Source organism: Musa acuminata, chromosome BXJ3-10, assembly GCF_036884655.1.
Source record: "Musa acuminata AAA Group cultivar baxijiao chromosome BXJ3-10, Cavendish_Baxijiao_AAA, whole genome shotgun sequence".
NCBI classification, from domain to species: Eukaryota; Viridiplantae; Streptophyta; class Magnoliopsida; order Zingiberales; family Musaceae; genus Musa; species Musa acuminata.
Window position 1 is genome coordinate 20,377,172 of NC_088358.1, and position 24,659 is coordinate 20,401,830.

Sequence of the window (24,659 nt, forward strand, 5' to 3'; positions counted from 1 at the left end):
AAGCATAGTGAAAGCAATAAGCAAGTAAATCAGTTTGCAATATAAATGAAAAGCATGAAAGAAATACAAATCGAGTTTTATAGTGGTTCGGTCGTTGTGACCTACATCCACTTCTGATTCCTCCTCTATTGAGGTTATCGGCGTTCACTAATGGTCTTCCTTTAATAGGCAAAGACCAACCATCTTTTTATAATATTTTTTTCCTTTCATAGGTTTAGGAGACAACTCTTATAAGCCTCACACCTCTTCTTGGATGATTACAAAGCTAAAGAAAGAGGAGGAGGACTCTTAACGCTTTTACAATATTTTTTCACCCCAACACTTAAAATTTTTTTCATACTTTGTTTCTCTTTTTTGTTACCCTTTCATGCATAAAGGAGTGAGCTATTTATTGACCCTAAATATTTCAGAATTGGAGTCAAAAAGTCTCTTTCCGAATTTCTGAGGTACTAGTGGTACCACTGTCATTATTAGGTGGTACCACCACCTGACACTCTGACATTCGACGATATCACCGCCCAGTCTGATGGTACTACCGCCTGATAAAGCCTCGGAGACTGGGCTATGACAGTACCATCGCTTGACAGGGCGGTACCACCACCTAGCAACATTAACTACCGGGGGTACCATCGCCGAGGCCACTTGGGAGGTTGAGCCTTAGGTGGTTCCACCGCCCACCCTGGGTGGTGCCACCGCTTGGCAGGGCTCCAAGTGGTCGAGTGGGCCTTCCATCCGGCCCAACTCAACCATGTCTTGGGCCTAGTTGGCCCCTAATTGAGTTAGTAGGATTTCTCCCAAACCTAACTCAAATTGAACCCCTAACTATGACAATTAAAGGCATAGATAATTAAAATGTAAGCAATCTTCATTGTTTGTCATGTCAATTGTTCATCAAAACTCCCGACGAGACTTTTGGTGAACTTCCAGCAATCTTTCGACGAACTCTTGTCGATCTTCTGGTAAGCTCCTGATCTTCCAGCAAGCTTTTGCTGCATCATCCAATCCTTCGGTGTATCTCATGATTCATTCGGTTCGATGCTTAATCATTAACTCCGGCCCAACTTCAATTCTTCTTTAATCACTTTGCTTTTCTCACAATCGTAGTTAGTTCTACATCACTTATCTCAACATATGGATTAGATCATTAATTTATCAATTGATGTCATTATCAAAATTCGAGATTCAACAATCTCCTCATTTTTTATGATGACAACTAATTGATGACAGAGTTAACCCTAACTCCCCCTATCTATATGCCATATTGAGATAAAGCAAACTTGAATTCAAAAGAAATCATAACCTTTCAATACAAGGTAAACACTTTCGATCATAGTGATCAAATGCAATATATCATATCAAAATTTCAATATGTTGTGCATTATTAAAACATGTACAATTTCGAAACAGTACATTTCATCCCCACTTCATGCATGATACCAAAAATAAATCAACATCACTTTGGGCATATCATACATGATACTATGATACCAAAATTAACATTATTTTGGATATGACATTCATGATGCTAAGATATTCATGATATATCATTTTGGGCATATCATACATGATACTAAAGCATTCATGATACATCATTCATACATGATACGAAGATATTAAAATTTCATACATTAAATCAATATTTTGAACATGATATCATTCATCATTTCATGATACCAAACATTCATCATTTCTCCCCCTTTGTCATCAACAAAAAGGAAAATCATTCAATAATACAAGTGCTTTAAACTATCTAAGTAAGTTTTATACTAATTTATCTAAGCTAGCAAGAAAAACGAGAAATTAAGCAAAAACTTTGCATGATAAAGAGCTTTTTTGTTATTCTTGAGGTGTATAAGTTTCTTCCTTTGTCATAAAAATAAGAAGAAGAGGAAGGAGAGTAATGGAGGAATTCATTCATAGAAAAAAAAAATCAAGAACTAAATTCATGAAAGGATTTGAACTAAGTCAAATCCATAATAAATGAGTTTCATTGTACCAAGCTTCTATTTTAGCAAAGAGAAAAAATTCATTAAAAGGATCAAGATGTTCATACAAAAAAAAAATCAAATCCCTATTCTTGCAAATGATCATCACATACTAGGTCCATGAATAAAAATTCTTCTTTCGTGAGAAAGAATTCATGGGGAAGGATCACTAAATGAAGGATAAAAAATCCATAAATAAAACTTCATAAATCAAATCCCTTTTCTTATAAATAGAAGGAAGAATGATTCATAGAAATTGATAAAAGATCAAGTCATTAATCCAAAAATCCATGAATCAAGACTCTTCTTTTGCAAATAGAAAGACAATCTCGATTTAAAAGAAAATTTGAAGTTATGAAAAACCCAAAAATCTAAAAAAGGAATTCATGCATTTCGAAGATTTATCATGCCTAATTTTCTTCTAATAAAATCAAATTGTTTCTCATTCAATGGTTTTATAAAAATATCTGTTAATTGAAGCTTTGTATCAATAAAGTCTAAAGATATGTCATGATTATTAATATGATCTCTAATAAAATGATGTCTAATATCAATATGTTAGTTCTAGAGTATTGTATGAGATTCTTGGTTAAACATATTGCATAGTGTTATCACATTTTATAGGAATATTTTTTAAATAAATTTTATAATTTTCTAAAGTATTTTTCATCTATATAGCTTGTGCACAACATGCACCTACTGCTATATACTCAGCTTCGGTTGTAGATAATGCAACGAAGTTTTGTTTCTTAGAAGATCAAAAGACAAGTGCATGACCTAAGAGTTGACATATTCCAGATGTAAATTTTCTATCTATTCTACATCCACCAAAGTCGACATCGGCATAAGCCATTAATTTAAAATTTTTTGATTTTGGATACCATAATCCTATATTAGGAGTTTCTTTTAAATATCTTAAAATTCTCTTTACAACTTTTAGATGAGATTGCTTGGGTTTAGATTGAAATCTAGCACATAGTCCAACACTAAACATGATATCGGGTCTAGTTGCTATGAGGTATAATAATAAACTACCTATTATACCCCTATAAATCTTTTGATCAAAACATTCTTCATTAATGTCCATATTTAATTTTATAGAAGTACTAATTAGTGTATTAATAGCTTTAGCACTATCCATATTAAATCATTTTAATAAATCTAACGCGTACTTAGTTTGACTAACAAATGTTCCATCACTAAATTATTTGATTTGTAAATCTAGGAAAAAGGTTAATTCCTCCATTAAACTCATTTTGAACTCTTGGCTCATACACTTGGCAAATGACTCAACTCATTTGAAGAACTAAAAATGATATCATCAACATAAATTTGAACTATAAGAAAATCATTTTCAAAATATTTAACAAATAATGTAGTATCGACCTTACCTTTCATAAAATTATTCTTAATTATAAAGAAACTAAGTCTCTCGTACCAAGCCCTTGAAGCTTATTTCAACCCATAGAGAGCCTTAGACAATTTAAAAACATGATTCGAAAAAATGGTATTCTAAAATCCGAATGGTTATTCAACATAAACTTCTTCGAAAATAAAATCATTGAGAAAAATCCTTTTAACATCTATTTGAAATAACTTAAAATTATTACAACTAGTATGACAAAGAGAATCCTTATGACTTCAAGTCTAGCCACAGGAGCGAAGGTTTCTTCATAATCGATGCCTTCTTCTTGGTTGAAACCTTTGGCCACTAATCTAGCCTTATTTCTTATCATGATACCAAGTTCATTTTGCTTGTTTCTAAAGACTCATTTAGTACCAATTACCAAATGGTTATTAGGTCTAGGAACAAGTTTCCACACCTTATTTCTCTCAAATTGATTTGATTCCTCATACATTGTAATAACCATGAATCATCTTTCAGGGTTTCGTCAATAGATTTAGATTCAATTTGAGATAAAAAAGCTACATTCGCATAAAAAATTTTAAGAGAAGAACAAGTTTGAACACTTTTTGAAGTGTCTCCAATGATTAGCTCCTTAGAATGGGTATCTAAATACTTCCAATCCTTAAGTAAGAGTTCTTTAGAAGAAGATGCATCCAAGTTGTTAGTGGGAGGAGAGGGTTCATTCAGATTTAAACTATCAAAATCAAAATCATTATCAAAATCATTTTTCTTGGATTCGGAAACCTTATTAAAAATAACATGAATAGATTCTTCTATGACTAAAGTTCTTTTATTAAACACACGAAATACTTTAGAAGTAGAAGAAAAACTAAGAAAAATATATTTATCGAATTTTACATCAAATTTTTCTAAGGCATCTTTTTTGTTTAAAATAAAACATTTACAACCGAAAACTTTAAAATACGAAACATTGGATTTTTTTTTATTCCACAACTCATAAGGAGTTTTGGAAAGTAATGATCTTACTAGAATCCTATTCATGACACAACATGTCGTGTTAACGGTTTCGACCCAAAAATATTTGGGTAAGCTATTTTCGTTTAACATGGTTATCATTTCTTGTAAGTTCCTATTTTTTCTTTCAACTACTCAATTTTGTTGTGGGTTCCTTGGAGTAGAGAAATTATGGTTGTACCTATTTGATTTACAAAAGTTTTGAAAATCATGGTTTAGAAACTCACCACGGTGATCACTACATATAGATGCAATTATAAAGCCTTTTTCATTTTGAACAAGTTTATAAAATTTAAAAAAATACTTAAAACAATCACTTTTGTGTGTCAAGAAGTATGTCCAAGTGTATCTACTATAATCATCAACAATTACAAAGGTGTATTTGCTATCTCCTAGGCTTGTTGTATCAATTGGTTCAAATAAATCTATATGGATCAATTGCAATGGTCTAGATGTGCTTATTTGATTCTTTGACTTGAAACTACCTTTTATTTATTTTTCTAGTTGACACAAACTTGATGCTAGAGATTCCTCTTACAAGTTCTCTAGATGAAATTTAAGAGATTAGTTTCATGCTAGCATGACCTAACCTCATATGCCAAAGCCGAGCATCATTATTTAGAATCTAAAATCAAGTTTCATTACAAAACTCATCAAGATCAATGGTATAGACATTGTTGGTCCTTAAGGCAATCAAAGATTTATTCATGTATGGTAGTTCTATAATGCAAGTATTAGATTCAAATTTGATATTGTAACCTTTATCACATAATTGATTAATGCTTAACAAGTTATGCTTTAAACCATTTACTAATAAAATATTTTCAATCAAAAGGTTTGATTTGTTATCTAAATTTCCTTTTCCAAAATTTTTTCCTTTGTTATTGTTTCTGAATGTGACAAATCCTTCGTATTTGCTAGTGAGCTTAGAGAAGTGTGTTGGATCTCTGATCATGTGCCTTGAGCATCCACTATCAAGATACCATTTCTTGTTGCTAACTTATGATTGTAGACATATCTGCAAGAAATGAGGTTTTCATTTAGGTACCCATTTAACCTTGGGTTCCTTATAAATAGATTTACCTAACTTATCATTTTGCATTGAGTCATTTAAGATTCCTCTAGGGACCCAAATTAACTTATGTGGACTATACCTCTTAAATGGACATTTATGAGCATAATGTCCAAATTTGTAACAAAAATTACATTTATTTCGGGGTAAAACATGCAAAGTTGGATCTTTAACAAAGATAATTGGCTTTTGGTGAGTGTTACTCACAAAGTTGATTCCATCTCTTCTACAAACACGATCCCTTTTTGCAAGGATCATGTTTAAGGATTTGTTTCTTATTTTCAATTTTTTCTAAAGTTTGATGTAGTAGCAAATTCTCCTTTTTAAGCATCTCTAATTCTTCACATTTTATACAAGGAGACAATATTATATTATCATGCTCAATGTTCAATCTATTGAATTCACTAACAAGAGAGACATACTCTTTTTTTTTAATAATTTATACTTTTTGTTAACTATTTTACATTCATCAAATAAATCATGAAAATCATTTAACAATTCATCAAAGGATAAATGAGCTTCAATTGAGTTTGCTCGTCGTCAAGTGTCATTAAAGCGTAGTTAGCAACTTCTTTGTTGGTTGGCTCCTCGTCTTCGGATACGCTCGATTCATCCCAAGTAGCTTTTAGCGTCTTCTTTTTCTTCGGTTGCTTCTTCACTTGGGGATATTCATTTTTGAAGTGTTCTGCCTTATTGTATTCGTAGTAAATTATTTGGTCCTTTTTATGTTCATTTTTATTTTTAAAGTCATGTTTAGTTTTATTTCTTTTTATTATTTTTTTATTTTTTTTGTCAGAAGTGTCAAGTCATCGTCGTCGTCATCATCATCGCCACTTGAGTTTTCTCTCAAGTGGTCTTCTTGAGTTCTAAGTGTCAAATCCTTCATGTTCTTTGGAAAGTTGTTCTCAAGTTCTTCGTATGCATTGCATGTCATTTCGTAGGTCATTAAAGACCCAATAAGTTCTTTTAGTGGAAAGTTGTTCAATTCCTTGGCTTCTTGAATTGTGATTACTTTAAGATCCCAATTCTTTGGAAGGGATCTCATTATCTTGTTAACAACTTTAAAATTAGAAAAACTTTTACCAAGTGCTTTTAGACCATTGACGACATCCGTAAATCGGGTGTACATGTATTCAATGGTCTCGCTTGGTTTCAAGCGAAACAATTCATAACTATGTTGATTTTTGACTCCTTAACTCTTCTCGTATCTTCGTGCATGATTTCAAGTGTATGCCAAATATCATAAGCCGTTTCACAAATAGAAACTTGATTGAATTCATTTTTATCCAAAGCACAAGATAAAGCATTCATAGCTTTGACATTCAAAGATAAAGTCTTCTTCTCCAAATCATTTCAATCATTCACTGGAAGAGAAGACTTTTGAAATCCATTTTCGATGATATTCCATAACTCGAAATCCATAGAAATTAAAAAAATCCTCATTCTAGTTTTCCAATAAGTGTAATCCGTTCTATTGAACATGGGAGGATGTATGATAGAATGATCCTCATGATTGTCGACAAAAACCATCTCTCTTATGTTTTAAATCAAATTGAGAGTAACCTTGCTCTGATACCAATTGTTAGGATCAATACGATACTAAGAGAGAGGGGTGTGAATTAGTGCTTACTGAAAATTACGTCGGTTTAAAAAACTTCGTATGATGAAAATGTATCGGAAAGATACTTGACTTGAAAGCGTATTTGTAAGCATAGTGAAAGCAATAAGAAAGTAAATCTGTTTGTAATATAAATGAAAAACATAAAAGAAATGCAAACCGAGTTTGTAATATTTATAGCCCCAAAGGTTTCAGAATTAGAGTCAAAAAGTGTTTCTTCCTGGATTTCCGAGGTACTAGCGGTACCACCATTATTAGCTGATACTACCGCTTGACACTCTGACACTAGGTGGTACCACCACCCAATCTAGCGGTACTATCGTCTAATAGAGCCTCGAAGACTAGGCTCTGGCGGTACCATCGCCTGATAGGATTTTCTCATCGCCTTGTAGTATTAATTGCCGACGGTACCATCGCCCAGACCACCTAGGAAACTGAGCCTCGAGCGGTTCCACTGGTTGGCAAGGCTCCAAGTGGCTGAGTGAGTCTTCCATCTGGCCCAACTCTGCCCTATCTTGCGCTTACAGTTGGCTCCTAATTGAGTTAGTAAGATTTCTCTCAAATCTAACTTAAATTGAACCCCGACAATTAAAGGCATAAACAATTAAAACGTAAGTAATCTTTATTATCTGTCATGTCAATTATTCATTCGAACTCTCGGCGAGACTTTTAGCGAACTTCCGGCAATCTTTCGGCGAACTCCTACCGATCTTCCGATAAGTTTCCAATCTTCTGACAAGCTTTCGCTGCATTGTCCGATCCTTTGGTGTATCTCCCGATTCATCCGGCCTGATGCTTAATCATTGACTCTGGCTCAACTTCGATTCTTCTTTAATCACTTTGCCTTTATCATCACAATCGTAGTTAATCCTACATCACTTATCTCTAACATATGGATTAGATCATTAATTCACCGATTGATGTCATCATTAAAATTTGAGATTCAACATTAAATATCTTGGAGTTTTAATTTAATCTCAGTCCAAATATGTTTACTCATTAGTCATTATAGATATTACTTATCGGATTTTTTTTTTACTAACTTTTTTTTTTCTGTATTTTTCGTGTTACAGGCTGGTTTTGTTTTATTGCAACCTTATAAATCTCAGTATGTCAAATATCTTGGAAGTTTTAAGTTGATCTCAGTCCCTTCTTACGTTTATCGATGTCAAATACGTTCACTCATTATACATATTGATCTTTTGTTACTAACTCCTTTTTTTTTCCGTATTTTTCGTGTTACAGTTTCAGGCTAGTTTTGTTTTACTGCAACCTTGGATATCTCACCGGCAAGAACAAGTTCATGGTCTTTGGGTTCCTCTGCATCCGATTCTTCTAGTTTGGGATTGTATTCTACCTGCTCTTCTTTTTGTTCTGTTGTTTATCAAAATAAAGGTGTATGTTTTATCCAAAAATTATTCCACAACCTGCAACTATGATTGAATCTTTTTCTGGTAAATCTCATCTTCTGTTCTTCCTCCTCAGATTGGCACTTCCTTTCTTTTCCATTGCTTTGGGTGAATTAATCTTTAGCTGGCACTACTTTACTGTAACTTGGTTTTCTAAGAACTGCATTGCATTACAGTATTTGTGGAAGCGCTGATTAACTTATCTGATATAAAATTTGACATATTATCTTTTGAATTTTGTTTTCATCACTTATCTTTTTTAAAAAATAATTTTTTTAATTTTATCTTAGTGGAAGTCTGTGACCACATTTATTCACTACCTATAATTTTTTTAATTAGATTTAGAATATATTAAAAGATGATAAGGGATAATTTGGTCAGTCGGCCCATAAGTTCGTGAGGAATTATTCGTTTTGGACAATGAACATATTCGTACGGTTTTATTCTTTCAAAACATGTGAGCTCCAAAATGTATTTCTAAGAGTAAGAGAGACACGACGAACTTATTAGCCCTTAGTTTCTATACTCTTCAAATTACTAATATTTTAAATATAAATAATTAATATAAAATATAATTATATAATATGTTATCTTAATAATCTAAAATAATATTTAGTATGCATAGAACCACATAGGACAGTGGATCTCAACTATGCATGAATCCATTAATAGATCCTTAGCAGCCGGCAATGGAAGAGCGGAGAGTGGGAGCGATGCGTTGCTTCCGCCGCCCCTTGTCTTCGTGTCAACCCCATCGGACCATAACCCTAACCTCCTCCTTTTCGGCTGCGATCCTTCGCCGCCCCTTTTCTTCCTCGGATGAACCATCAGAAGGCGGCCGAGTGGCCCTCTACTTCCGCCGCGCCCGCCTCATCGACGCCTTGCGACTCCGTCTACGCTCGGCCGACCCTTCTCCGCCTCCCCTCCCCCCTGACTCCTTCGTTGCTGTCCAGGCCCTCCGCTCCGCCCCCTCGCCGGACTCCGCTCTCTCCCTCTTCCGCTCCCTCCCCTCCCCCTCGACCCCGCTCCTCCACGCCCTCGCCAAGCGCCTTGCTCTCGCTCGCCGCCTCCCCGACCTCCGCTCCCTCCTCGACTCCGCCGACGCCGGCTCGTACCCCTCCTCCATCCCCCCGTCCCCCTTCGACCGTCTCCGCTGGTTCGCAGCCGCCGGTGACCTCCCCTCCGCCCTTCAAATCTGGTCCTCCATCCGCTCCTCGTCCGACCCCAACCGCCATTCCCGCCGCCGAAGCCACCCGTCGACCGAGTCATACAACCTCGTCATGAGCCTCCACGCCGATGCCGGCGCCCACTCCGCTGCCGTCGCGACCTTCTCCCAGATGATCCAGGAAGGAGCCAATCCCAACTCCCGCACCTACACCGTCATCATCCGCCACCTCGTTCGCTTCGGGCATCTCGACGCGGCCACCGAGATCTTCCATCTCCTGCCGTCTATGAGGACCCCCCACACGTCGAAGCAGTACGAGGTGCTCGCCGAGGCGTACTCGTCGGCCGGACTGTTCGATGAGCTCGGGCGGCTAGTAAAGGAGATGAATTCCGACGGAATTCTCCCAGGCCCTGCAATGCGGGCTGCCATGGCAAAGATGCGGGCGGCGGGGCATATCGTGGGTACCGAAGAGTTCGTCCAAGAACTGTTCCCTAATGATCGAATCGCAGACATCGTTTCCGATTCTGGTGATGAAGAAGGTTGCGAGGAGGAAGACAGTCGCGACAAAGACGATGACATCGAAGGCGACCGAATCCGGTTGAAGCCCTGGCTGGAACCGACCGCTCTCGCGAGAGCACTGGAGGATTGGGACCCCAACGAGGTAGCCGAACTGGAGGCGGCGAGGCTGGTTTGGACCCCGCGGCTGGTATGCAAACTCTTGAGGGCCTTCAAGAAAGCCGAGACGGCGTGGGCCTTCTTCTGCTGGGTGGCGCATCAGCCGGGCGACTTCGTGCACGACCGCCGGACCGTGTCAAGGATGATCTCGATCCTCGCTCGGCAGGGTCACGCCGAATTGGTCGGCCGCCTCTTGTCCAAGGTCAGGTCGGAGGGCATCTCGCTCCCTTTCGCCACTGTCCGACTAGTGATCGACTTCCACGGCCTGTCGAAGAAAGCCACCGCGGCCTTCGAGGTCTACCGCGAGGCGGACTCGATCTGCGGCGCGTTGTCGGGGTCGCAGCGCTTGCTGCTCTGCTCGTCGTTGCTCCGCGCCATGGTCAAGTGTAAGAGAGGCAGCGACGCCTTGGATCTCCTGGAAGAGACGATGTTGGAGGGCGTTCTCCCCGACATACAGACCTTCTCTGGTTTGATGCAGCACTTCGCCGGAGCAGGGGATCTGAGGAGCGTGCACAAGCTGTTCGGGATGGTGAGGCAGTGCGGGCTGGCGCCCGATGCCTACATGTACAAGATCCTGATCCAGGCCCACTGCAAGCAGGAGAGGGCGGCTCTCGCGCTGAGGCTGTTCGACGAAATGACGAGCTCAGGTCTCGCGCCGGACCGAGCCACCAAAACTTTGCTCGTGAAGAGCCTGTGGAATGAAGGGAAGCGCCGGGAGGCAACGCTGGTGGAGGAGCGGTGTGGTGATGAGGCCGACACAAGGCTTCCGGTGGCTTCGCCGGGCCATGAGTGGACCGTGAGCGCCGCGGATTTTCGACGGGTTTATGATATCTATTCTGCCTGTTTTGCTTAAAACGAAGGAGCTCATGGTGTTTGTAGAAATGCCTCGAAGATGGAATCTGACCGAAAAGAAGCATTTTTTGTAGTAATCGATGGCGACAAACGATCAGAGCGAAGTGCACTTTGAAGAAAACCAACGGCGACTGGGCAATTAAGTGAACACATTGTCCGCAAACTATTGTTTCCGACAGAGATCAGCACATCCACACAGAATAGTTAGAAGTTTGCAAGAACACCAATTCCTTTTCAGTACACAGCATAGCAGGAAAACTAGGAGCGAACGAAGCTTCAGTTTTGGGATCTACCATCTTCTGATGTATATGTATAAGGAGCTGCAAACATTGTATATGTTTTCTTCCTGAGGTCCATACTTACTGCATGAAAGGAATTAACAAGTATTCCGCATAGAAAAGCTGCAGAAGCAATTGCGAAAACTCATTAGATCGACGATGGTTCTGCTGATGAACTTCTTATCGAGATCTATGCTATGCGAATCATAGTAAGCACGAGTCCTCAACTTGCCTTCCAGATGAACATGTAGAAGGAGGTAACGGATACCTTGTTCTCGACATCGAGTGATTGTGCGCGAAACCAAAGGATGAAAGCAAGGAAACCATGGCCAATCACCTACGTCGTTACGAAAAATCGGTGATATTTAAACTTCTCGACGAAAAGCAAACCTTGTGATGATAGATAGATAGAAATGGGAGCTACAGAACTCACAGTCACTATTTTCCGGTATGTGTTTGACGACGAAGCTCCTACCGCAAGGGCTGTGGTATATGCTGTTAGAAGTAACTTGATGCACAGCCAAAACACCTGTTTTAGAAGCATTAGAACGCAGTGTGCTGAATCTTCAAGCAAACCATTGCTTGTTCATCTGACTTACTTTCTCTTGGCCCAGACGAACGCTGAAAGAATGGATGCCAAAATCTCTATCCCCATCGACATCAGGGATATCCTATTAATGTATAGCCTGCAGGTTAATACAGACACCAAAGCTACTCTAACAACTTCGACGATAAGAAATTCGAGTTCTACAATCGCGAATAAGAAAGAGTATAGATTCCAAAGAGTGATCTTTGCAAAATTTTAGCTGCACAAAACTGTATAGATTCTAAAGTATAGTCAATTTATCTGCTGGTTATATTGCTTACTGTAAGCATAGGAAACTAGCAAACCTTGAGCTTTCTATGCCAATAGAAGATGATGGCATTACCTTGAACAAAGCTATGACAGCTGAGAAGAAACACATGAAGGCCGTCGCGAAGACCACTGATTTTGTTAGAGCGATCGGCCTTCCTAATACATATCTCTGTAGAAATTATTGCAGAAATAGTTAAACAAGGTAAACATATGAATTAAAAGCATGTACATGATGAACAATTCGAACTCTATACACAAGTAAATATCGACTGCTTATTACCTGCATGTGTATGAAGAAGGCTAGCTGGACCACAATGGCCCTGACACACAGAATGCAAGAAGCAGCAAGAAAGGCATGCTGTTTCCATCTAAGAAATGGAAGCTAAGTAAATGATAGAAATCAGATGGTTAGTCAGAAAGCAGGGAATCATAGATTTAGCAGCTTCAAAGCCTAGATTACAGTTCTACTCCAACTCCCGGTTGCTAGGAAGTCGATCTTTACTATGTCGGTTAAGAATTTTATTCTGAAGATCCAAAATAAGAAGAAGAAAACAAATACTAATTATGCCTATGGTCATGTAACTACTGGAGGCTATCACAGTACAATGCAAGATCACTCCAAAAACATCGAAAATATTCAGCAAATAGAATGCTGTATCTAATCTCTGCCGGTCTAATTGTCTCGAATATTAAGTAGAGTTGACTAAGTTTAACAGCCAATGGACCAAGCTTTATGATAACATTGTTATTTTATCCTTTTTTTTTTGGCATTTTTGATCATTTGAGATCTTACATTGATGGAATATGCACTTCCAAGGAAAAAGCTGATGAGCAAGGCACTTAGTATGGCAGGGGACTGAGACTTCACTCCCAAAGCAAAACTCTGTTAAGAATGAATGAATTTTATAAAAGTATGTCAATTTGATACAATAAAACACAAATTAGTACTTCTATGAATTTTTTGAATATTCATAGCTTAATTTCAAGGAAAAATCCGCTAAAATAAAATATTAAGAAATAGCATACCAGGACACAGCAAAGAGCTACTATCGCTATTCCAATTTCCAGGGAGAATTCCCCAGAAGCTAGCGGAAGTCTTGGTTTATTAACCTGAATCGATGAACGTAAATGAATATGTAAGTCGTAAAGTATTATATGGTGTTCAATTATTTTTATGCTAGACAAAAATAAATTAGTCTAAAAAAGCTCTAAATAAACTGAGAAATCTTCAAAATCTGTGCTCGACCTTATCGATTTCAATGTCGAACAACTGATTCAGCCCCACAACATAAATATTCATGAAGATAGCTGGAAGCAATGCCTGAATTATCCAAAAACCAACAATATCAGGAGACAACTATATCTAGTGACCGAAGATGAAGTCTGATACATCCCCTGGATTACCTTCAGCAGTCCATAAAAAAATATCAGAGATATATCAGCAATACTTTCTACTGGAAGAAGAGAGACTGATACTATCCCTATGACCTGGAGATGAAAAGCAGACATTTTTATGATTCTTGAAGCCTAAATAGTCATCTATAAGGAAGATGATAAAAGCAAATTTCAGCTTACCGTGCCAATCACAGTATGTGGTCTAGAAAATCGACAAAAGGCGTCGACATGCTTAGAAACTGCATTCAAGAGGCCTTCACACTGACCAGCCTCATTTTCAGGTACACATGCATTGCTAAGAGCAGCAAAAGTGAAGCTGTTCTTTGTCACACCAATGTGGACATAAGTCCTGGATCCGATGTCGGGGGCACTAGCTGATTGTTCTTGTGATCTACATCTGATTATCAAGTTTGCGCAGGAGCTCTGAGTTCTGCAATCAGAGTTCTTTTTTACTAATGTCATAGTGAAATATACACATATTTTAAGAAAATGTACAAATAATTGTAGGATTTGAGAATCTCTGTATAAGCCAACTTGTTTTCATGGCATATATTTATGAATGATGAACTAAGATTTTGTGAGTGATAACCTTTACTCTGTATTGAGTAAGAATTGGATGTAACCAACAACCTGTTTTTGAATCTCTATAGAACAATTCAAGACATTTCAGCCTTTCCATACCATGGTGCAGGAATTGCTTGAACACATCAGGACTGTTGAATCCATATAAAGTAAATATATATAAGGAATGATGGCTGTGCGATGTCTGTATTATCCTTTTATGAAACAGAGAGGACTTTGAACAGGATTTGATTGGCTTGATGAGCATGAGAAGTGCTTAGATTAGAACATGATCAAGATTATACCGATTAACATATGTCGGAGGTCCAATAATCCCTTTGATTTCGGGATCAGAAAAGATTTTGGACGGAAAATCTGCAACAAATTCCTATATATCCAACAACAATTTGGTATTCGAATCAAAGATAATTAACTCAGTTCACAGAGAGCGAGCGAGAGAGAGAGAGAGAGAGAGAGAGAGAGAGAGTACTGGGTTTCTGACACAGGGGCTTTAGAAATCGTGCTTGACCAATATCTACATGGGAATGTGTATATTGGACGATCTGCATGCCTTTTTATCTTAGCTTCGAGTGTTCTTCCTCTCTCTCCACCTGCAATTTAACCAAAGAAAACTTAGTTAATCTAACTTCCTCTCTTTCTCTGTCTCTCTTCTCACCAGAAAGGAAGAAATTTGGAGAAAGATCTCTCTCTCTCTCTCTCTCCCTCTCTCTCTTCTTACCTGCCCCTCGTGCATGACTCACAAATCCTCTTCTTCCTATCCCCTCTGCAATACAGAACAAAATGTTTGAACATTGTTGAAACTTCTCTTCTTCTTGTCCAAGATAGGAAGAGGAGAACATGAGCACAGTACATACCTGGAGACATGAATGCCAACCTCGAAGAGTGCCTGGGAGGAATCGCCTGGCTGTAGATCATCTTTCTTCTCTCGTCTTATGCCTTCAGGGAACAGAACAGGGAGGTAAGAGGAGGAGCAGGAACAGAGGAATAAATCTGCCTACGTAAATGATCTGCGACCAAGGATGGAAACCAATTATGATCACTTGTGTTGCCTAAGAACCGAAAGAATCCAACAAATAAAGCCCATGCAACGGAAATCAAGCTGTCGTTTGCCATTTCAAGCACCCTCGCGCATCCTCCATTGGTTGCCGGAGCACAGAGACCCTGTGTGCTGCCATTCATCTTGCATCAGTGGGCGGGCCGGGCCTTACACGGCCCAAATTAATATCACCAATTTGCCATTCTGTATATTATCTTGACAACCTTTTTTTTTTTTCCCCTTCAATATAATAAAATTGATTTAATCTATTTAAATCATATATAAATTATTAATGATTTTATTATTAGTAATTATGATTTCCAAATGATTTATTTATTTTTTTTATTGGTGGTTAATAAAAAAAATAGTATCATAAAATAATAATGGTAAATATGATAATTAGATAAACTACAAGGCTAGATATGTCAAAATGCCACTAACGCACAGCACAAAACCCACACCCTAACAAACACCGACGCCCACGCGAAATGGCTCGCTTCCTTAAACCCTTACCCCTTCTTCGCCGCTCCTTCCTTTCCGTTCCCGGCAGCCACCCCTCCGCCTTCGACGAGAACCTCCTCCGCCTCCTACGCAACGAGATCTCCTACCTCTCCGCCTACCTCCGCCCTCGCCCGGTATCTCAATTCCGTCCCCCTTTCTTCACTTGCGTAGCTCTCCCTTTTTGATCCTTTGATCTGACCGATTCACCTGTTACTCTGTCGCTTCTACATAGCCGCCGCAGCGCTTCAGGTCGTTCTCCATCGAGGACCGCCCCGGCGAGCAGTGGATCCGCCTCCGGAGCAAGCACGGTGATGAGGACGTCAAGGTCGACGTCACCATGTTCGACGGCGCCGCGCCCGTCCCCTCCGCTCCGATCGCCGAGAAGGTGAAGGCTTTGGAGCGTGGTCCCCGCCTCCACATCAGCCTCATCGTTGAGGTCTCCCGGGGCGAGGCCTCCGACTCCGACTCCGTCCTCGAACTCATCTGCTCCGCTTGGCCCGATTCGCTCGTCGTTGAGACGCTCTTCCCTCTGCACCGGAAGGTCGCTGTCTTTCGCCCATACTTTGGTCGCAACTTCAAGTACCCCTCTGATTCCAAGATTCGATTTTTCTCTCTTTTCCCTCTACATATATTGCGGTGATTATGCTGTTGGGACCGATTCGGCAGGAATTTGGAGAAGGAGGTGCGGAGGCAGGTGATCTCGTATCTGGAGGAGCGGGGGGTGGACGACGATCTCGCGGAGTTCTTGCATGAGTATATGACCAACAAGGACAAAGTGGAGCTCCTTCGATGGTTGAGGATCGTCGAGTCTTATGTCCTGAAGTAGAGAGGTTGAACACCTATTTATTGGTCCGAACTCTTTTCCCTCCTGTTAATTAATACTTTACTCTGATTCCTGATTTTTTCTCATAGTTTTCTTCGTGTAGACGACTCATACCATTTAATGATATTATTATTTGATCTCTTACAGTGTAATCTCTGTAAAATTATGTTTACATTAGAGGTGATTTATTTGTGTCTGATATTGGATCGTGTGAATAACCTACCACAGTTTCATCTCCTATGTCATTTCAAAGAACGTTATTGAATGTTCCAGTCCTGAACCAGTAGTGGCACGACAAGAATAGGACTACATTTCTGGTTTAACTTATAGGAATTTTGTTTACTTACTGACTTCTAAATGTTAAGCATGCATATAAGTTCTTCGATGGTAGTCTCCAGTTTTCAGCCCTTGAGTAAATTAGTTCGGTACTAAAAAGGATATGGCTTGGTTGCAGATTTAAGCAGGTTCCATTTTTTTAGCAGTGGAAATGTAGTGTATAATGATAATAGATCTTTACCAGCAGCAGTTTGATAAATTAAGGTTGTTTTGCAGATATGCTAAAACATGTGATCTAATAAAGAACGGTGTGCAACTTCAATATCAGAAACGTTAATTAGTATCATGAACTTAAAGTACATCACATGGTCACCTATTATTCCAATTTACATCATGCGATGCCATAGAACCATACAATTAGATAATAAGGTTGTTTGATAAATAGAACTGTATAGTGATAATATATCTTTACCAGCAGCAGTTTGATAAATTAAGGTCATTTTGCAGATATGCTAAGACATGTGATCTAATAAAGAACGACGTGCAACTTCATTATCAGAAACGTTAATTAGTATTATGAACTTAAAGTACATCGCATGGACACCTATTATTCCAATTTACATCATGCGATGCCATAGAACCATACAATTAGATAATAAGCAGGTATGAAGAATTAATTTTAGAGTGATATTGTTCAGAATTCAGATGAACAATACTCCATTCTTTTCGGTTCTGTTTTAGGGTTAGTTCGACAAAGCTTGGATTAGGGGCTTGAAGAAGCAAGGGCCCATGTCTTTGCCACATAAATTACAGTATCATAGCAAAAAAATACCAGGCCCTATTATTTATCTTAAAAGTTTCAGAAGAATTGAGTCAAGGTTTATCATATTCTTAAAGAAAGGTCTTGGTTGAGCTACCAGAAGTGACTTTTTGCAACTGAGCACAACATAACAAACTGAATTTATCTTTTCTTAACCGATACTATGAACAATTATGGCCTGTTAATATATTAAGCCAATGTGACTTCTCTCTGATTGTAATCACTTTTAAGGGCAATTCTTATGCTATGAATTCATTTTGTGCTAATTTTGCCTGAAAACATATTTCTTTTCTATATGCATGACTTTTTCATAAATTTATTTCAGTCAGGCTCCTACTAGGTTGGTCTCTTTACCATTTCTCTGTCTTCATCTATTTTCCTTGTGAAAATAGAGCAAGCATTGCTCACTTATAATGTTAAGACCACTTCCTATTTCTTCAGATGATTGTTATGAATCATATGATTTGTCTGCTAAATTTATCTCAATCTATTAGGAGATCTAATCCACCAATTTGTGAAAATAGATCACATCTTTTCATGATACATTATCACCTTGCTGCATAATATAACATCTTGTTGATCCCATCTTCTGATTTCTTCTAACAAAAAATAAGTATTTTTTGAATGGAAGTTACGTGGAACCAATCGAGATTGACACAAATGATCTGGTCCTGCAATTTTTATTTTTCATATTGGCATGGTGGTACCTGTGAAACTTAGATTGCAAACTTGGTCGATGCTAACCACTTCATGCACTTGTCTTACTGATAGCAATAAACTTTATACTTTTGAAGAGGTAGTTTTTGCGCTTGAATCAAATTCTTTGTGGCCACATGAGATCTACTTCAGCATTTGTCACATTTTGCAGATCTTCTTCTTGCGACTGCACCTAACAATTACCTCTATTATTCTGTACAAAATCTCACTGGCCTATGTTAACCAGTTAAAGAAGTTGTCTTGAGACACCATTCCATGGGTGAGTTTGTCTTTTGGATCACTAAGTTGCTCAGAGGGACTGAAGTACTTTAAATAATGTTGAAGATTATGTTATTGTCTTGACTCTGGGATTTTGGTGAGTAGAATGATCCATGTCAAACATTTGTTTCTGCCCTTGTCAAGTGGCACTCCAGTTCTGTATGCATGTTTAGGAAGTGTACATTTTGCTATATGCTTAATAAATGTTGGGCGTTTTGGTCATAAGCAATTGCAAAGGACTAACCACACATCTCATAGAGAATTCAGTAGTTGGGGGATTATAATATCTCTCACAACTCTTCTTCCTAACCAAATCTAAGTGGTTTTGTGAAAGGATAGAAAGAAAAAAAATTATCTAATTCTCTTTGTAGATTGATAGCGATGCCTTTTTAGATAGCATCTAAAGGTACGTATCATAAAATCAGATCTAATTTTATTTAATTTCAATCATGACATAAAAGATTATTTTTGTATTTAATACAGTATATTACATATTTTATGTTAACATTATTCTCGTAGGACAACCTCTAGCATCCTCACTTTCGTCGTTACTTGTTTAAGGTTTGAAAACTGGATGGACTTACTTTTTGTCATTGTTTGTTCATTAGTAGTTAAGAGTGTCGATGTAGAGTCAGAAGTATTGTTACTGTAGATTGAGTCTATCATATGCTTCGATGGATATGATGAGAGTGATTAATAAAGTTATGCTGTTGTTTAATCATTTGTAAGGAGGCGAATCCCAATTTGAGTTAGTTTCTTTTGATAGAATGGAATGGAATTTCTAGAATCTAGATAGTTACTATAGTATCGAATGTCGTAATAGGAGAGGAGTAGCAAGTAATCAAACTTGAAAGATGTTAATTCCCTGTTAGCTTAGATATTCCCCCCTGCTTGCTTGTTTCTCCCAACTCACTAAAGCACCCCCTTGCGGTATGTATTAAGAATGGAGTGTGCACCTCCTCTTGTGTCATTTAGTAATTGAACTCCTGACTCTATAGCCTTTCCCCATAAAATGCATTGCTATTACCATCACTAGTGTTACGGTGAGTAACTTTTTAAGCCGTGGCCTCGGGGCCGACGTGGCTCGGTTCTAGGGTCCGGATGTCGGGGATCTCGGGAGACGTCCCTCGGGGTCTTCTGGCGTCCGAGCGCTGTGGTTCGGGTCGGCAGGTCGGGTCGGGATGAAGCGGGTCGGGTCGGGATGAAGCTCCGCCGCAACGCCGGGAAGAGGCGACACCGTCTCGCACCTGCACACAGGTCGGGCCGGGCCCGACCCCTCCGACGATCAAGTTAGAGAAAGATGTGGAGGGGGTTTAGGAGGAGGAGAAACCTCCGTGTGCTGAGTGTGTCCTCCCCTTTGCTTAGGACTCAGGGGTATTTATAGAGGAGGTTTGATGTTACCTAACGTAGCTGTCTGTAGGGCAGGATTGTACCTTTGGTGGCGTCTGACATTGCCACTGGGGCTGCGTGGGAGGCCGAGCTGCTGCAGGGTATGGCGAGCCTCGGTCAACGTGCTTCTTTGCCTCGGTCAAGTGCACGGAGTCAAAGCTGAGGTGGTTGGTTGAGGGCTGGTGATGTCGGCGTACGTCGAGTCGGCGTCAATGCTTGCCTCCTCGGGCAGTGTGTTCACTTGCGTGCTGACGTGGCACGCTGCCATTTTTGCCCCTATCATATGCCCCCCCCCCGAAAGGAGCTATGCGTCGGTTTTTGCATGCAGGGAGTCCGATGCATGGCTTCTTACTTCAGGTAGGTTGTTCATGCGAATCCGAGGGGCATGACGCAGACGAGCTGGTCGCGCGAACGCGTCTCAAGCAGCACGAGGTCGAGGTGCGCAACTTAGTCAGGAAGCCGAGCAGAGTTGGACTCGGGGGCAATGGAGCCGAGGAGCACAGCCCAGGCGGGGTGACCGCGCAGGTGTGGTTTCGGGAGTCGTAGAGCGAACGCATTTCGGGGAGAACGGAGCCGCGAGGACGAGGAGCACGACGCAGGTGGGCTAGCCACGCAGGCGTGTCCTGGGTGGCGCAGAGTCGAAGAGCCGAGGAGCACGACGCAGGCTGGCTGGCCGCGCAGGCATGTCCTGGGTGGCGTAGAGCCGAAGAGCCGAGGAGCACGACGCAGGCGGGCTGGCCGCGCAGGCGTGTCCTGGGTGGCGTAGAGCCGAAGAGCCGAGGAGTGGCCAAGTATGTCTTGGGTGCCGTAAAGCCGAAGAGCCGAGGGCCGAGGAGCACAATGCAGGCGGGTGAACCGCGCAGGTGTGATCTCGGGAGGCGTAAGGCCGAGGGCCGAGGGTCGAGGGGCACAACACAGGCGGGTGAACCGTGCAGGTGTGATCTCGGGAGGCGTAAGGCCGAGGGCCGAGGGCCGAGGAGCACAACGCAGGCGGGTGAACCGTGCAGGTGTGATCTCGGGAGGCGTAAGGCCGAGGGCCGAGGGGCACAACACAGGCGGGGTGACCGCACAGGTGTGATCTCGGGAGGCGTAAAGCCGAGGGCCGAGGAGCACAACGCAGGCGGGTGGACCGTGAAGGTGTGATCTCGGGAGGCGTAAGGCCGAGGGCCGAGGGCTGAGGGCCGAGGGCCGAGGGGCACAACACAGGCGGGGTGACTGCGCAGGTGTGATCCCGGGAGGCGTAAAGCCGAGGGCCAAGGGCCGAGGGCCGAGGAGCACAACGCAGGCGGGTGAACCGTGTAGGTGTGATCTCGGGAGGCGTAAGGCCGAGGGCCGAGGAGCACAACACAGGCGGGGTGACCGCGCAGGTGTGGTCTCGGGATGGCGCAGAGCCGAGGGCCGAGGAGCACAACGCAGGCGGGGTGACCGCGCAGGTGTGGTCTCGGGATGGCGTGGAGCCGAGGGCCGAGGAGCACAATGCAGGCGGGGTGACCGCGCATGTGTGGTCTCGGGATGGCGCAGAGCCGAGGGCCGAGGAGCACAACGCAGGCGGGGTGACCGCGCGTGTGGTCTCGGGATGGCGTGGAGCCGAGGGCCGAGGAGCACAATGCCGGCGGGGTGACCGCGCATGTGTGGTCTCGGGATGGCGCAGAGCCGAGGGTCGAGGAGCACAACGCAGGCGGGGTGACCGCGCGTGTGGTCTCGGGATGGCGTGGAGCCGAGGGCCGAGGAGCACAATGCAGGCGGGGTGACCGCGCATGTGTGGTCTCGGGATGGCGCAGAGCCGAGGGCCGAGGAGCACAGCGCAGGCGGGGTGACCGCGCGTGTGGTCTCGGGATGGCGTGGAGCCGAGGGCCGAGGAGCACAATGCAGGTGGGGTGACCGCGCATGTGTGGTCTCGGGATGGCGCAGAGTCGAGGGCCGAGGAGCACAACGCAGGCAGGACGCGAGGACGCGACCTCGGGCACCACGCGGCCGAGGAACACGACAGGCGGTCGAGCCGCGCCGAGGTGGATCTTGGCAACGAGCGACAGAGGTGCTCGGTGCAGGCAGGCTGCGACCGAGGGGCGAGACCCAGGTGGGTAAGCTGCCCTGAGACAGACTCGGCAGTGAATATGGCCGAGTAGCTCGGCGCAGGCAGGCTGGCCGCGCAGATGTGTCTCGGGGTTTATGGAGTCGAGGGGCACGATGCGGGCGTACTGGCGGCACTGGTCTGTCTCGGGAACATGGAGCCAAGGAGCACGACGCAGGCGGGGTGACCGCGCAGGCGTGGTCGCGAGGGCCACGCGACCGAGTAGCACGACACAAGCGGGCAGGACACGAGGACGTGGTCTCGGGCACCATGCGGCCGAGGTACACGACAGAGGCGGACAGGCCGCGCCGAGGTAGATCTCGGCAGCAAGTGACTGAGGTGCTCGTTGCAGGCAAGCTGCGACCGAGGGGCACAGCTCAGGCGTGGGAGCCGCGCTGAGGTAGGCTCGGCGCAAGCAGGCTGCGACCAAGCGGGTGCTGCACAGGCGGGCAGGACACGAGGACGTGGTCTCGGGCACCATGCGGTCGAGGTACACAACAGAGGCGGACAGCCCGCTCGCGTCGGCGCCCTGCGCGCGGTCGAACCGCCCGCGTCGGCCCCACGCGCGCGAACAGCCCGCCCGCGTCGGCACCCCGCGCGCGGCCGAACCGCCCGCGTCGGCCCCACGCGCGCGAACAGCCCGCCCGCGTCGGCACCCCGCGCGCGAACAGCCTGCCCGCGTCGACGCCCCGCGCGCGAAAAGCCAGCGCAGCTTGCTGCCTCGGCCCCGTGCGCAGCCACACGCTGCCTCGGCCCCCCGGCCCGACCTGTGTGCAGGTGCGAGACGGTGTCGCCTCTTCCCGACGCTGCGGCGGAGCTTCATCCCGACCTGACCAGCCGACCCGACCTGCCTACCCGAACCACAGCGCTCGGCCGCCAGAAGACCCCGAGGGACGTCTCCCGAGATCCCCGACATCCGGACCCCAGAACCGAGCCGCGTCGGCCCCGAGGCCACGGCTTAAAAAGTTACTCACCGTAACAACTAGTACACTACCTTAATTCTTGTCCGTCCCCTATGAGACCCCCTAACAATTATCCCAACTTCTTTTATATATTATAGTTAAGAAGCATCTTTATTATCTCTAACCTTAAAAACAAACGCTTTAAAGGAAGAAGACAAGCCTTGCGTTCTTCCTCGTGCACATCAACCAGTCGTATAGAATAAACCTAATAAATGAGAACGGTTACCTTTCAAATTTAATGATATCGGTTACTCGTATAGAAGAAGACGAGCCCCGGCGACAAGCCTTGCGTTGTTCCTCGTGCACACCAACCCTTCATGACAAATCCCCCCCCCCACAGTCACTCCGGAGCTCACTCGGACTCGCCATGGCTCGGTTGAACGAGGAACGTGGAAGCGCGGCGCTACCATCGAAGGATGACGAGGAGGCGTTCCGCAAGCCGACCTCCGAAGAGAGTAAGCTCCCGTCTGTTGCATCAAGCTGCCCGCCCGCGCCGAGGAAGACGAGGCGAGTGCAAGCGGAAGCTATGGCCGGGACCGGAGTCGGTGGTTGCAGGAGAAGCGCAGCTGCTCGGAAAGAAGAGGTGTGTTAGCATCACAGCTGACTGATGTGTTTCTGTTCATAGTCATCTCTTGTTTCTTCCTTCTGCAGCGGTTGTGCTTTGGTAATGTGTTTAAGTTGCAGCATTGAGATGATTTTAAGTATGTCATAAGTTATCTATCACATGATAATTTTAGAACATTTTTAAATTTATTTTTTATATTGATTATGAGAATGAAAAAGAAAATAAATAAATAAATAAATAAATAAATAAATAAATAAATAAAAGATGGAATGAACCATTTAGTTACAAGAAAAGAAAATTATCAAGTGAAAAAAAATAAGAGTATTTGACAAGACTAATTTGGAAAATTCTCTTCTCCATAGGAAAAATAATAATATATTTGATTATCTTAATATGATTGTATTTTCTTTCTTATTACTTTTCCCCAATCTCAAAAGATTATAATTTGTTAAGTTTGTTTACTATACATATTATGTATATCATGTGGAAGATGTCTAAGATCACATATCTTTTGTCTATGATATGATTCCAAAGTCTACGAATCAATGGAGGTTCGAGAGTCCGAGTATTTTATTTTTTTCTAGTATCTTTGTGGTTGTTACCTTATTGCTATAAATATAAAAGACTTAACCAAAGCAATACGGTCTCTAATGGTTCTCTAAAACATGAAATTATATTCTTAATAGCATATAATAATGATAATAACAAATTATAATGCCTTGATCATCTTGAATCAACTATATAAATCTTTTACCATTATAATAGCACACAATAACAACAATAAGATATTATGTTCCAGATATTATGTTCCAATTATTTGAGATCAATTATATGAATCTTTTAACGCTTAATGATCTGAACCTTATTCTTAATAACATACTATGCACATAGTTTTTGTTACAAATGCTTCATGAAAACTCACATTTGAGTTCAAAAGTCTACCTTAACATTTCTAATCTTTCTTATGAGCT

At 42.2% G+C, this 24,659-nt stretch overlaps 3 protein-coding genes across 8 annotated transcripts; 2 read left to right on the top strand and 1 right to left on the bottom strand.

The window, feature by feature from the left end:
- Window positions 1–9,072: 9,072 nt before the first annotated feature.
- Window positions 9,073–11,236, top strand: LOC135650819 (pentatricopeptide repeat-containing protein At5g66631-like). The gene has a single exon (XM_065170426.1). It carries the CDS (start codon window positions 9,157–9,159, stop codon window positions 11,158–11,160), a length of 2,004 nt encoding a protein of 667 aa, XP_065026498.1. The 5' UTR covers window positions 9,073–9,156; the 3' UTR covers window positions 11,161–11,236.
- A 282-nt stretch (window positions 11,237–11,518) lies between these two features.
- On the bottom strand, window positions 11,519–15,449 carry LOC135651366 (homogentisate geranylgeranyltransferase, chloroplastic-like). Its single transcript, XM_065171431.1, has 14 exons — window positions 15,381–15,449; window positions 15,125–15,264; window positions 14,989–15,033; window positions 13,869–14,118; window positions 13,698–13,781; window positions 13,540–13,614; window positions 13,320–13,403; window positions 13,087–13,176; window positions 12,574–12,675; window positions 12,367–12,462; window positions 12,037–12,108; window positions 11,871–11,966; window positions 11,670–11,774; window positions 11,519–11,560 (listed from the first exon to the last, which is right to left on the bottom strand). Exons 1-14 carry the CDS (start codon window positions 15,447–15,449, stop codon window positions 11,519–11,521), a joined length of 1,350 nt encoding a protein of 449 aa, XP_065027503.1.
- A 318-nt stretch (window positions 15,450–15,767) lies between these two features.
- On the top strand, window positions 15,768–18,926 carry LOC104000135 (uncharacterized). 6 transcript variants are annotated; one of them, XR_010501748.1, is made up of 4 exons: window positions 15,768–15,941; window positions 16,040–16,348; window positions 16,474–16,656; window positions 18,595–18,926. XR_010501748.1 is itself a non-coding variant. In XM_009422096.3 (4 exons), the coding sequence occupies exons 1-3, from the start codon at window positions 15,795–15,797 to the stop codon at window positions 16,631–16,633; spliced, it is 654 nt and encodes a 217-aa protein (XP_009420371.2). In that variant the 5' UTR covers window positions 15,768–15,794; the 3' UTR covers window positions 16,634–16,656; window positions 18,595–18,926. The 6 variants fall into 6 exon arrangements, 4 of the variants coding, with proteins under 4 accessions (XP_009420371.2, XP_009420372.2, XP_065027006.1 ...); XR_010501749.1 differs by having other exon boundaries at window positions 16,474–16,637; XM_009422096.3 differs by having other exon boundaries at window positions 16,040–16,386.
- Window positions 18,927–24,659: the final 5,733 nt, after the last annotated feature.